General features: G+C 33.4%; 1 protein-coding gene across 1 annotated transcript in view; it reads left to right on the plus strand.

Annotated features, from left to right (window-relative positions):
- The window catches only part of mora (cysteine and histidine rich domain containing protein), a 316,465-nt gene that overhangs the window by 159,726 nt on the left and 140,909 nt on the right, over positions 1-15,830 (plus strand). Inside the window, exon 4 of the mRNA XM_090396942.1 lies at positions 494-577. Coding sequence (XP_090253068.1) covers positions 494-577 — 84 coding nt within the window. The remainder of the gene's footprint in view (positions 1-493; positions 578-15,830) is intronic.

A 15,830-nucleotide genomic window follows, 5' to 3' on the forward strand; every position in this document is an offset into this window, starting at 1 on the left:
CTCCATGCCTTTCCTAGATATTTTTTGGATTTTGTTTTCCTGATTGTAGCACTATTTCAGAAATACATTTTACCTGTACAGTGTCATCAGCAAGGATGCTTATACATGTCCCCCCTCCCAACCACCACCACCCAATCATCACTTTCATTCAAACAGAAATGGTATAATTCTGAATACTGTGTATGGTCAGTGATGTTAAATAATTCCTTAATATAGATATTTGCATTTTTTTTCATCTGTGGTTAGCAAACAAATGATGCCATAATTATTTTCAAGACTTTGTTAATTAGTCTATGCATCAACTATAAATGATCAGAATTAATTCCTGCTCTTCTCTCTAATGGTGCCTGATATGTTAGGTTTCTTCTGTGCGATTTTTTTTTTATGAAAAAGTGCATTTAAAGTACAGTATTATATATCATTGTTCTTTCCATAGTTTGATTTTTGCTTTTCTTTATTATTATGTTAATTTTTTTTTCATGTAACTTTTTAGGGTTGTAAAAAATCATATCATTGCAATATAAAACCTCCAGAGCCAGAAAAACCAAAGAAAGAAGTTATTTCTAACAATGATGAGGTGAGTACAGGATACTAACATCAGTTGAAACATTTTCTTCTGTAATGATGTCCTGTTCATAGAGCAGAATAGCGAAGCCTACTGAAGAGGCTGGTCCTGAAGTCAAGAGGAAAAATATTACCTTGTATACTATCTTGAGTGTACACATCAAGATATGATAGATTCTTTCCTCTTATATAACATGACTGAAAAGATAAATTTCTTCAGGAAGCTTCACGATTCTGCTACATAAACAGGAGGACCTATTTAAGAAGAAAGTTCTGTATTGTAGTACTATGATAATATACATAATTAAATTAACCTTATTACTAGCTTCCTATTAATAATTCTAAATTAATTTTATATTTTAGGGAGACTGTCATTTTTACATTTCAGTCTTCTAGAGTACTAGTAACTGCATCAATCCACCCAGATCTTGGCGGAATCTTGTCTTCAGAATCTTGTTCTTACAATTCTGAAAAGAAAAAGACTCAGAGGAAGATACCATTCCACATCACCTTAAATTCACTCGTTTTCATGTTTCTGAATGCTAAGAATGTCAAGTTTTCCTTCCTAATAGCTTTATTTTTCATATGATCTGTTCACTCTCCTTATTTATCCCAATACTCATATCTGGTGTGTTATCTTTGACCAGCTGTTTTATTTCTAACTCCACTCTTATTCATATTTAAAAATTAGTGTGAACGCTGTTTTGTATACTGTTAGTTGTGTACTAAGTAGTTTATTAACTTTTATCTATCTAATAAAACACATTTGTATCCAGAGGATGTATATTTTATTTAATCATGTTTTTCCTTAAGACTTGTAATACATAATTTTGTCCAAAAAGTGTTTGTCTAAAATTTTATATGAAATAAATTCAGACTAACACTTTATTAGTGTTCTTTGTGGTATGCACAAAGCCTTGTATACAATTCAGCCTTATAAATAAAACTTATCTAAAAGGGCTCACAAATTATGCAGCAGAAAATACAAATGTAAACATCTCACAAAATGACTTCCATTCTCTTCTTTTCAACATTACAGAAATTTATAAGAACAAATAAAAAATTAGCACTTAATCCCGTCAACAAAAACACTGGATTTTCACTTTCACAACTGTGGTTCATTCAAATGTGAATAATTCTTACCTATTCTCTTGCAATTAAAAAAAAAAAAAAAAATCTTATATTACTGAGTTGCTGTCTAGTTCCTGAAGTTCTCCATATCTTGAATATTACAATTCTCATTTAATGTCTCTTTAAAATGTACATAGTTCCTATCTAATGCATTCTTGGGAAATACAGTACAAAGGTAAGTGTAAAATTTCCTTTTAGAAACCTTTCATTCTTCTAGAGCATAAATAAAAAATCTTGTTTAAACATTTAACCAGAACAAGATCATTGCTCGTTGTATTTTTGTCAGTTATTACTTAGGGAAACTGTGATCCCCTAACTTTTTCCACATTTTCAACTTGGCATCCTCTAAAACAAATTTCATTCATTAATCCAAGAAAACTATTCTTTCCTCATAATAATTTTATCTTATTTTCTGACTTAAAAAACGTTTTCTCACATATTATCTCTTTATCTTCCATGACTTGTTCTTTTTCTAATCAGTAACCATTCTCACTCTTCCATATCACATTTCTATTCAGATATATGTTAAATAAATCATATGTGCTACTCATTGTGCCACTTGCAGTAAACTTTTGCAAAAATATAATTGGAAATTTTAACATTTTCTTCTCTTAATGTTTGAGGTTTCAGAAATAACAAAAATCAGCAAGTCCTTTTTACTTTATTGATACCTTTTTATAAGCAAATAGCATAAGAAAGTTGCGAAAGAGCATAACTATACATAACTTTTTATTACAAACTTTACTAAAGAAATATCAATTAAAAGGATAGTGTTACATGCTTAATTAAATGTTTATCCAGAAATTTTTCATTCATATAAAGGCATACTTGATTACAGACAAGTTCTCTAAATCATGATTAACAATTTTTCTGTCATTGTGATTACTGTTCGCTTTTATATCCAAGTTTTTCTTTTAGCAATATCAACATTGTCAACAAAAGAGATTTCTGTAGAAAAAGCCTGCCGCTTATTAATAATATTTCTCATATTTTGATAAAAAGTTTGTAATTCATAATCTTTGATACTTCAAGTTTTTTTATATTTTAACTGTTTTTCCTTTCATGGTGATACTTATATTTCTAGACTTAAACTAATATTTTAATTACTTAAATATAAAGAGCTAATAAGCTTCATTTCGGCGATATAAACATTATTTAAATTAAGGGGATATTAAATCCCACATTGTTTTAAAACCGAATAAGAAACTCAAAGATTGGAATCAGAGAGTTTCATGCCGAATATAGTAAACTATAAAGTATCGGCAACCACTAGCGTGAGCTAATGCAAGTAACCCTAGTACGTAGTACAATACCGGAGAACTCGCAGCAAAGTCGGTAAAGTTCTGATCGCTATTCTTAGGTATTTTCCGTAATGTAAAAACACATTTCCTGTGTATTGTACTACGTACTAAGGTCACGTGCATTAGCTCACGCTAGTAATTGCCGATACTTTATAGTTTACTATATTCGGCATGAAACTCTCTGATTCCAATCTTTGAGTTTCTTATTCGGTTTTAAAACAATGTGGGATTTAATATCCCCTTAATTTAAATAATGTTTATATCGCCGAAATGAAGCTTATTAGCTCTTTATATTTAAGACTTAAACTAATGGTTGCACCTGTTTGGAAACTCGTATAACAGAGTATATAAGTTCTTTTCACTATACACTTGGGTATTAATTTGGTTTAGTTACTCACTGATGAAGCCTCAAAAAAGGCTGAAACCGGTTTGGGTAGTGACTTCCCACCATAATGTAATAACAGCATACATTTCCTAGGAAATGTGTTTTTACATTATGGAAAATACCTAAGAATAGCGATCAGAACTTTACCGACTTTGCTGCGAGTTCTCCGGTATTGTACTACGTACTAGGGTCACTTGCATTAGCTCATGCTAGTGGTCGCCGATACTTTATAGTTTATTATATTCGGCATGAAACTCTCTGATTCCAATCTTTGAGTTTCTTATTCGGTTTTAAAACAATGTGGGATTTAATATCCCCTTAATTTAAATAATATTTTAATGTATGTATTGATCTAGGTAAAAAACCATCTACAAATATCTGTTTTAAATATACCCCAGAAATAATAGTAAACCATTTACTCAGATAATACTCATCTATTTGAGTGACCCACTTTATAATCTGTCAGGTGTTTAATATCTATGATTTCGTAAACAACTTGGAAGCATCTCTTCAGTATTCTGTCAGGTTCTTTTCTCACGCCAATCTAACTGATTCTTTACTATGACATACACTTGAGATTAAATTTTTAACATTCAAATAAATTGAAATGAGATGTCTTGTGAACATTTTATTGCCAAAGTATGTATAAAATAATACAATATGAAAACATTAAATCTGTATGAAACAAGGACCCCTTTTCATTTACACAAACATATCTTAAAATTATGCATCAAAGTTTTCTAATATTTTTAGATTCTCTATAAAGACAAAACTAACATGTTTTATCCATGAATCAAACATGCACAATGGTTAACAGTCTAAGAAAGCAGACAGATGTAAAATCTTCAGTGTAATTCAGTCTTCTAGAGATTTCTCAAAAGAAGAAAATAGCAACTGATGTTCTTTTATGCAGTCATACCTAATAGACAATGACAGTCCATACCTGTATTTTGTTGTAGATACACATTCTATGTATATTTAGGCACAAACGAAATGTATCAGTGATATATTTCACAAGAAGCTTGACTATAATAATCAATAATATAACTACTTTGGTACATTCCTTTTCTACTTGACAGTTATCAATTCCATAAACGCATGTTTCCTTTCAATTTCCAGTCACAAAAGTTCGCAACACATTTTTAATGGGAACTTAACAAAAACATTGATAACCCCTGTTTCTTATTAGTTTCTTTATTTCGTGAGGGAATCATTAACAACTCCCCTTTTCTCATCATTAATAACTCCCCCTTTTCTCTCGTGTGTATTATTTTTCACATGTCCCTTAACTGTTCTAATTATATCACAGTATAGCATATTCTGTATTTTTAATCATTTTTAACTGTGCATGTGGCATTACAACAGACAGGCATCACAAACAGGAATTCAATCATAGCAGACACAGTGTAAAAACTCGATGTAGCTTAAAAATACCAAAGCACTTTACATCGATTTTTACATATGTCAAGTCCCATGAGAACTGTAAATAATGTTGTTTGTTTTTATGTTTTTTATGCTAGATATTTTTGTAAGTAACCCTGTGGGAATTAATTTTATTTACTCCTTTAACTAAAGTTTCTAGAATGTCAAAAACAAAGGCAATGCTTTGCCTTTGGAACCTTGTGTAAGAGCTATGTATAAAGAGCATAAGAGACTTGTTTACTATTAAGTCAGTTGTTTACTTTGTATAATAGCTATGTATAAAGAGCAGAGGAAAGTTGTTTTTGATAAAGTGTGTGTAAGAGGTGATTGCGGGCTCTGAGCATGAACATCTTCGGAGTTTGTATCTAAGAGATCTGCTAGTTTCAGAAAAGTTTCTGCTGCCCGACAAAACAAGCAAAAGAGTGCACGGACGAGAAGAAAGAATGGGCCGGCCTTATCAAAAGGATCAAGGAGAAATGCCGATTTTCTTCGGGGTTTTACAACCCTTAGTGCAAGGTCCCATTATTGCAAAATAAAAGGGGACTGAGCCAAACATCGAGAGGAGAGGCAAGTCCCCAGTTACAGAGGAGAGGCAGTCGTCGGCAGAGAGTCATCAGAAGTTAGCAAAAGAGGAGAGGAAGGCCCCAGTTACTAAATAGAGAGGCAGTTGGAACCAGAACAGAGGCGAGCTGCAGACTATAGGTGGAGTCTGAACCAGAGGCAGTCGGCAGAGAACCAGAAGTTACGGCAAACCCGAGCCAAGTGTGTCAGATGTCCTTTTGCTGTGGGAGGTCAACTGGAGTCAAAAGCCACAGAACGATCTTCAAGCCTGTATGCTGAAACTTCTTGCCTGAGCTTTTTGAATACCGAAAAAATTGCAGTCCAAGACCCGCCAGTAATCCGACGAACCCCCTTGAAGCAAGACTCTCCAGATGAAAGTTAAGGCCTGAGGAAAGAAATGGTGCAGAACCTTTTGAAGAATGTGTGACAAAGAGCCTCTGTAAGTTCCATCTTTAATTGTAAATTACTTTTGTAATCTATGAGATATGTTATAGATGGACTGAAAAGAATTAGTAATAAGGAGTATCCTCTGATCTGTTATTGATTGAATTCTTTTGGGATAACTTGGCATAGTTAGCCAATCTCTTTGAGAGTAAATTAGTGTCGGTAATTGAATTAAATATGCAGAGGAGTAATTGAGTAATTATATTTTATAGTTATCTAGTTTCTGAAAAAGGAAAAGTTTGGTTCCTTTATGTTAAAAGTCTAAAGGATAGGTAGAGAGAGTAACCTCCCTATCACTTATTTAATGTACTTTGTTATTATTATAATTAAATGTGTTTTATTTATATGCAAATAGAGTGCTACCTGATTTTTTTATTTTAATTTTACAACTGCACTGTTTCTAAAAAAAAAATTGGACTTGTGAGATGGAAACAACTAAGGTAATAAAAACGCAGTTTAAGTACTTAAGAACCACGGCTGTTTATGTAAACTTTGTTGAATTTATGTTAGTAAGAGAGGGAGAGAGATCTACTGGACATGCTACTAAGTCTTATGCCAGTATAAAAAATACTGGTGGCGCAGTCTTAGAAATAAATTTTCCAGTGTTTATAGGTATACAACTAGTAAATACAAAAGGTGAATAAACATAGTACGCAGTGAGAAAGGTTACAAGAGAAAAAGCGTGCACTGCTAAATAGAATAAAGATATAATAATATAAGCCAAATAACAAATTCGTTGCAACAGTATATTTGTGAGTAGCACAATCAAGGCAAAGCTTACTTTTTACTTGATGCTTAATTTATATAATTGGCAGAAAAATGTCTACAGGTGTATTAGTTCCAATGATGTGAGAAGGTGTGTATATTTTGCTGATTCTTATTTTTGATGCTAAATGAAATGCTGCTTTCTGTTGATGACTCCAGAAGCATGGTTAAGCTTAACTGCTTCACTAGTCCTGCCAATAGCAAAACTACAAGCACTGTTGCTACATTCTGTTTATTGGAATCTATAAATAATAAATAAATCTACATTTATTTATTAATAAATTGGTTATTGATTAGGAAAAAAAGAATTTTTTTAAAAATTATTTTGTATAGGCAGCACTCCCACTTAAAACTTCACGGGCCACCACTGATTGGAATATTATTTAGATAAACAGGTTAAATTCTTATTAACATACCAATATCCACATATCTTTATTCTAATTTTAATACTGAAAGTAACAATGGCAAATTAAATTTTGAAATAGAAAGCAGAATTAGCAAAGCTGGTATAATAGGAAGTCAACTGAATACATTTATATGGAATAAGAGAGAAATTAATCAAAACACTAAACTAGCTGTATACAAGACAGTGTTCAAACCACTTTTAACTTATGGGTCTGAGAGCTAGATTAGAAATAAAAATTCTAGATCAAAGACTGGAGACCACAGATACGAAAGTCTGTGGTCTCCAGCAAAGATTATGGCACTGAACAGATGGCATCATTAGCAGTATCATATTACAAAGGAGGATATTAGGAAAGAATTTGACATTGTTAGCATTCAGGAATGCGTTAGCAAAGCTAATCTCAGAAGGTATGGCCACTTAAACAGAATGGGAGAGGAAAGATTAGCTAAACAAGCGATCTTTGCCAGAATGGTAAGAAAAAAAAAAAGACCAAGAGGAAGGCTAAGAAGTAGATGGATTGATACAGTAAATAGTGCCTTAGAAGAGAGAAATGTAAGATCTAAAAATATTGCAATATTGACAGATAACAGGTTAATCCGGAGGGAAAATTGTTGATAGGAAGTTAGTAATGATGTAACCTTTTGTATAGTATTATCACAAGATCCTGTACATTCCTCTGAGGGTATGTCGGGAATTTGATGATGCAGTAACAAAATTTGTCCATAAACTAATTGTGGAATGTTGTTTAAGCAAAGTCTCTATTCCATGTTTCTCCCTAACTAACCTTATCTAGTAATACCTATGTGATCAGATGATGATGTATGGTCCTGGTTAAGCATCTATTTGTCATTACAGATGGAACTGTCAATTTTTGAACTTTTTTTTCAAGTTTTTTAACTTAATGGATGTAAGATCTCAGTGTTCTTGTACATAGGCTTATACATTGGTAGCACATGACTTAAATTATTTAAGGAATTTACAATGTATGCTATCTGGGGTGTTGGTTGTTTAAGTGTGTTAAGGAGTGGAGTGTATCTGAGCCATCTGGCCAAATAGCAAACAAATTATCAACTTAGCGAAGCCAAACAGTGGGTTTTTGTGGGGCTTGAGTTTAAGGTCTCAAAAGTCTCCATTGTTGGATCCTACGTTCTACTCCATTGTATATTCTAGCTGTTGACTGACTTCACATTCGAACACAGAAAAAATTTATTTTTAACTGTGCCACTCTATGTTCTAATTCGCACAAGCAACATTCTGAAATTAGCCATCAGTTAGTACCATATAGTTATCAACTTTATTCAGGCCGAAACTCTCCTTATTAAATATAGGGGGTTCCCGCTAAAATTCGAACTATTTTAATGAGTGGTGCAATGAAAGAAATCAGGCAAACACAAGATTCAACTCAAATAAAAAATATTTAATGCTTTAACACATAAATTTACATTAAAACAAGGATCTCTAGTAGGGATAATACAATTAAGAATGAATAAGTTCTCATTAAGACATTAGCAATTTACTCAGCTGAGCATATCATTTACGATCAGAATTTAAGCATGTAAATTCCACTCTTCATATTATCAAAGATTCCAAACACAATTTCACTCTAAACAAAACTATCGTTCAATGTACTTCGAATATTGATTCAGCTTAACTATTCAGAACAATCACAAAGTACAAGTCGTCAGTCATTCATTTAGAAACTTCGAAGTTTTATCAATTTAATACAATAGTCCTCAGAAAATCCAGTTTCAATTTTACATTGTGTTCTCACGTAACAGGCTTCACTATATCATCACACATTCAAATATGAACTATTAATCCAGAAATACTTCATATATTGCGTTTACGAGGAAATGTTTCACTATATCACACATTCAATCTTGAACTGTTAATTTCAGCAATATGAATTATATCATGTTCTCCAGAAACAAGCTTCGCTACTTTACACAAGGCATAGAAAAGATATCCTTACCGGTATAAACAGTATAGCTTCCTCATTATCGAAAATCCTAGAAACACTCCTTGGTTCTTGAATAGTTACACTTTGAGAGCACACAAATATTATAGAATCCTGGGTTTCAGACTGATTAGTTAACTCGAGCGAATTTATCTTCTTGCTCATAATTGCCTAACTTTCGATATTTCTTACTCATTCTTATTATCCTTTCGTCCTACGCTATCCTTCTGCGAGGTGATAGGAATTTATAAAAGAATAAGAGCTCAAAGAAAGATAAGTCAAAATACAGAGCGGTTCCCAGTCCTTCCTACTCCATTCAACCCCAGGTTATTTCTCTCCCTTATTACTGTCTTACTTCCTTTTTCATGTACTAATCATCACATCCTACTCTCCTTTTCCTTTTTGGTTTTTGTTGATATCGAACTGGCTTCTTGCATACTGTACAGTAACTTGCGCTAAACTGTGTAAGCTGGCTAAAAATAACATAATTTCTCACAACAACCAATCAAGTCTTATTTTGAAGAATTACTTGGATACATTATATTTTACTAATAGCATAATAAGATTGCATATTTTACAGTTTTTATCTCTGTTTTTGTAATATTAATTTCATAATAATACAAGCGACATTTAATACACAGTTTTCACAACTGCACTTCATCTCAAAATAATAAATGAACAAATAAATATTAATAAACATAATTTGAAAGAAATCATATGAATAGCATACTATTAACAAGAGATTATTAGTCTGATGAGCAAATTTGGCTCAAGGAATGGGAGATTATGTATGACTCTGAATGAAGTATTAATAATTTTCAATTGTTTTCATTCAGAATCCAACACCATGACGAAGTTGGCCAGGGGTGGGGGAGAGTGGTGAACCCATGACTGTCCCCTCTATCTGTTTGTAGAATTTTCCTTGCCAAACGAAATAGCCTGAGTTCATTGTGAACTGAAATAGGGCTGAGATATCAAGATGAAATTTGGCTTGGATGAGCTCTAAGGTTTCCTTGAGTGGGACATTTGTGAATAGGGAGGAGATGTCAAAACTGACCATTATGGCAGTATGTTGGAGTGAGAGATTTTCTATACTGGCTTTGAAGTGGGCTGGGTTTTTTATGTGTGATGGTGTATTGCCAGTATAGTACGCGAGCAGTTTGGCTAAATTGTATGTGGGGGGGAAATCAATGCCATCCACGGGGACATAATGGCACATTTGTGTATGTATTTTTGGAAGTCCATATATTGGGGGGGGGGGATAATAGGTTTTAGTTTGTTGGTAACTTCACAAGAAGTGACCTTAAGGAGCCTTTGACATGCTCTTATTTGGGAGTTGGTGGGATTATACTCAGTAGGGAGGTAGGTAGCCTGATCTAACAATTGTCATTGTTGTATGTTCTCATAAAGATGGCAATGTGATATTGCCAAAATATAGGAGGTATTTATTAAAGTTTCTTTTAATTAAAATTACTATTCCAGTATACGTTGTAAATTCCTGAAATAATTTAATAGTGAGTATCTCAGAGAAATATTGACAGGTACTTTTTGATCCCCTTTCTTCTTCATCATCATCAAATTCCTGACATGTGCCCTCAAGCAGGTACATGTCAGGATATCATAGTATTAATGAAACTTACATCACCACTAACTTCCTATCTACAATTTTCCTCCATATCAATCTGTTAGCTGTCAACACTATCAGATCTTAGATTTCTATCATCTAAGACACTTCTTGCTGTATCAGTCTGCCCATATCTGGGTCTTTTTCCTGCATTTGTTTTGCTCATCTTTCCTCTACCATTCTGTTTACGTTACCATACCACCTGAGATTAGCTCTGCTAGCACATTCCTGGATGCTAACAATGTCAAGTTCTTTACTAATATCCTCATTTTTAATATGATATTGCTATTGATGCCATCTGTTCACGCCCATAATCTTTCTCAAGACTCTCATCTTTGGTCAAGTGTTTTACTTCTGACCCAGCTCTCAGATCCATAAGTTAAAATTGGTTTGAACACTATCTTGTATACAGCTAATTTAGTGTTTTGACTAATTTTGCTCTTATTCCATATACCATATATTCCGGTGTATAAGTCGATATTGGAATTTTTTGAGTTTATTTGAGTTTTTATAGTATACTTGTCATATAAGTCGACTCGAAAAATTTCTTTTTCGTATTGACCAGTTGACCAGTAGTGAACTAAAGTGCAATGGCTCCTTTTGAAAGAATGAAATATGACACGAATTTTAAGTGCAAAGTGATTAAATCTACAAAAGAAAATACTGTGTTGCTGCACGTCAGTTTGGAGTAAATGAAAAACCAGTTTGCGATTGGAGAAAAAATGAAACTTTAATAATGAAAATGCCAAAAAATAAGTGCATTGCAGAAAAGAATTTGTAAGCGGCCTATTCTGGAAAATAATGTTGCGGATTGGGTTCGAGAAAATTGCCAAAATGGATTCATTATAACAAGAAATAATATTCGTTTATTTGCTTTGAAATGGGGCAAAGCAAATAAAAAGGACAGCGCAAACTTCAAAGCTACAGTGAGTTGGTGTAGCCGGTTTATGGAAAGGAAAAATTTAGTGCTTTGACTAAAAAAGAAATTTGCACAGAAGCTGCCAAAGGATTTGGATGATAAGTTATTAAGTTTCCAAAGATTTATAATTGCTAAAAGAAAGCAAAAAAAAATATTTATTGTCTCAAATCGGAAATATGGATGAAACTCCAGTTATGTTTGACATGATTGGAAATAGAACAGTAGAATTGAAAGGAAGTAAAACTATTTCTTTAAAAACAACTGGACATGAAAAAAAAGCCGTTTCACAGTTGTACTTCCTTGTATGGCTGATGGTACTAAATTAAAACCTATGATAATTTTTAAAAGAAAAACAATGCCAAAGATCAAAATTCCAAGAAACGTTTTTGCCCATGTTCATCAGAATGGTTGGATGGATGGAGCAGGAGTTAAGCTGTGGATAAAAAAAAATATTTGGAATACACGACAAGTTGCATTAAAAATATCCAAACAGTCTTTTAGTGTGGGACTGTTCAAATCCCATTTAATGGAGAGCACAAAATCTTTATTAAGAGAGAATAATACCAATATGGCAGTGATTCCAAGTGCTAGAGCAACCGTTGGATGTTTGTATAAACAAACCATTTAAAGACAGTTTACGAAAACAATGGAATGTATGGATGCAAGAAGGAGAGAAAAGTTACACAAAAGGAGGACAATTGTGACATGCGTCTTTGGTAACTATGTGTGAATGGGTAGCGAAAGCATGGGATGAAATAAAACCAGATACAGTAATAAAATCTTTTAAAAAATGTGCTATATCTAACAAATTAGATGGCTCGGAAGATGATTTTATTTACAATGATGACGCTAAATCTGATGGAGAAAACGAATAAATATTATATGACAATATACCGGAAGAAATTACAGAACCAGAGTACAATGAGCTTTTCATACATTCAGACAGTGAAAATTAAATTTTAATTATGTAGTTACCTACCTATTTTATTTTGTAAATAAATAATTATATAACATATAAATAATTTTTTCTGTAAATAAATTTGATATAAGTTGAAATATTTTTACTTTTTACCCTTTTTGTATATTGCTAATAAATTTAACAGAGTATGATACGTACCTTGGAAAGCAATCAATTTTTGACCCGGCGTATAAGTCGACCTAAAAAATTCAGTACTTTTTTCAATGCTTAAAAGTCGACTTATATGCCGGAATATACTGTAAATTTATCCTACCATACCAGATTTGTTGATTCTGTTGTCTATTTCCAAATTTAATTTACCATCTTCATTAAAAATCATGCCCAAGTAGCTAAAATGTTTTACTTGTTCTATAGGTTCTCCATTCACTATGCAGTTGATATTTTCAGTGGTTCTGCCTATTTTCATTGTCTTTGTCTTGCTATTGCTGACCTTAATAATTACAACAGTTATTCAATTTAGTCAGGGAATCTTGCAGATGTGTAGCAGATTTGTTTAGAAGTATAACATCTGCATAAAGCAAAGAGCTGAGATTAACATCTCCAATTTTGATATCAGTTTTAATACAACTTTCCTTCATAATGTGATCCATATAGATAATGAATAACAGAGGGCATAATGTACATCCTTGTCTGACACCAGATTTAACATTAAAATTCCTTCCTGTACTTATTTCAATTCTAACTGCTGCCTTACAACTCAAATAAAGACTCAAATATTGCTTGATAAAATTGACACCATATAACTGTAGTGTTTTGAATAGCTTCTCTCTTGGCACCTCTGTCATATGCCTTTCCCAGATCTATAAAATTTAAATACATATCTTTGTTATATTCCCATGATTTCTCAACTATTTGTCATAAAGTAAAAATGTGATTCTGACAGCCTCTATTTGGCCTGATTCCAGCTTGTTCTTCACCAAACTTCCCTTCCACAATCCTTCTCAACCATTTCTCAAGTATACTTGCATAAATCTTACCAGGAACACTCAGTAGAGAAATATCTCGACAATTTTCACATTCAGTTTTATATATAGGTACAAATTTTGTACCTATATATAAAAGATTGAGAGCTCTACTCCAGTCATTTGTCCTTCTGTCCAGGCTTTCTGAACTATGCAGTGCAGCCACTGTAAAACTTATACCTCCATAGTTGAGCATTTCTGGTCAAATATCATCTACTCCAGTTGCCTTTCCACATTTCGGGATTTTGATGGCTTTTTCTACTTCAAGTATTGACGTATTCCTGATTACATGCCGGGTCAGTGTTTTTTTACCACCGTGCTGTCACTGATTGTTTCTTTTATTTATTTTTCAAAGTAATTGCCCCATATATCAAGGATATCTTTTTCTTCAGTTTCCATGGCAACTTTATCATCTCTAATTCCTTTTACGGCACTCTTACCTCCATTTCTGAGCTTCTTCAACAACCTCCAGAATATCTTGCCACCTTCTTGATATTTATTTTCTATGTTCTTACCAAAGTATGACTTTTGTTTAGCTAGTTTTACACAGTGTTTAGCTTTCTTGCATTTGTCTCTGTATTCTCTAAGAGCATAAGCTGACTTATTTGCCAGGAACTTTTGATATGCTTCCCATGGAGTTCTGATTGTTCTATCCTTGCAGACAACCTCACCACATGCCTCTGGCTGAATCAGTCAATGCTTTCTTCAGGATTTGTCACTGAATCTCCAAGGTTTGATTCCTTTTCTCAAACAATTTCATTTTTTCTTGAATAATGTTTGTGTATTTCAGTCTACAGTTCATATACGAGAGCTGCTCAACTTTTATTCGCTTTAAAACTTTCTTACATGTTCTTCTTTTCAATATGAAATTCAATTTTATCCTGCTTAAGACTAAATGGTGAACACTTCCAATTTCAAATCCTTGTACACTCTAGTGTCCTGCACCAAAGAGAAAACATCACTATCAGCAATAATATAGTCAATGAGACTTTTCTTATTCTTTTCCTCTTCTCTCCATGTGAATTTGTACACTTTGTGTGTGTGTGTGTTAGCAGAAATCCAGCAAGTATTTGCCATTATTATAAGCTTTGCTCTTTTCTCCAAATTTTCCAAAATATTTTTGCATATCTGACATTAATTTCCTACTCTGCTGTTTAGATCCCCAACAACGACAAACGTTTCATTTTTCATTGTGTCAATTGCTTTCTCTAAAGCCTCAAAAAATTCCTCCACTTCTACCTTAGTAGAACCTTCTGTGGGATGATACAAATAAATCTCGTTGTCCAGTTCCCCATTCTGATATTTGCCCACATCACTCTACTTGATATGGCCTGCCATTCAAGAAGATTAGCCTTGTATTTTGTTGAATATTATGGATACTCCTACTTTTCCTTGATTGTCATTGCCTGAATATAACATTTTGTATTTATTCCTCAGAAAGATCTCACCAGTTCTTGTCTTTTTTGTTTCACCTCTATTATGTCAATCTGGTACTTATCCAATTCCTCAGCTAGCTCCATTTCTTTGCCATTCAGGTTTCTTATGTTGATAGTACTGATCTTGAACTGTGGTGATGTTGAGTTTGGGTGTGTTTTAGGATTTGTTCCAGTAGCTGACTTTTCGCTGCTTGCCCTGGTTCCCTGGCCAAAACAACGAGGGTCTTGTTTAATCAGGTGATGCCCCAGCCTGCATGAAATTCTCTCATGTTGTACCATCAGCTTATGTTGTGGTTTAAGTCAATAAGAATGCAATTTGGTCAGCTAAATCCGATTTTCCAGTCCATCCTCGTTCATTCAGTAACCAGTAGATACCTGCCAGGGTGCACTATGAGAAGGTGAGGATTGGACATTAGGTCAGAAGCCCTGGTCAGGTTCTCCACATTCCTTTAAAGGCTATGTTGAGGTCTTCTCTCAGTTACACAGCTTTAACTCTTAAGCATCCTATCCCCCTTCTTCCTGAGCTTAAACTGCTCTCCAGATAAGAACTTACTGTTTCTTACTGTTAATTCTTTAATGTATTTTTCGCTTCATTCTTCCTCCTCGTTTTTGTTTTTACTTGAAGATGAAGTGCAGTTAATGTGTGCATTAGGATTGCAGCCTCCTTGGTTCTTCATTGGGATTTTTCTAAGGTTTTCTCGTGTGACAGTTCCAGATCCATCAGAAATCTGCGAGGAAATCATGTTGGAGGTTTTTAATAGGTTATTAACAGCACTATTCAAATATTTTGTGTCGATCACTGAGACATCTGCAGGTAGTGCAAACACTTGTCGCACGCGCACACACACAAAGGCTACACAGCAATAAATGACGAGTGTTGATTTGACCCTGAGGCCCTATCTAGGTGGAGATGCCCTTTAGGAGTGTTTGTAGGAGGCATAGGTTATAAATTGGGATCTCTCTGAGGATTAATG

This window comes from Typopeltis vanoorti, chromosome 8 (genome assembly GCF_054136105.1).
Source record: "Typopeltis vanoorti isolate ZY-2024b chromosome 8, IOZ_Tvanoo_1.0, whole genome shotgun sequence".
In the NCBI taxonomy this organism is placed as follows: domain Eukaryota; kingdom Metazoa; phylum Arthropoda; class Arachnida; order Uropygi; family Thelyphonidae; genus Typopeltis; species Typopeltis vanoorti.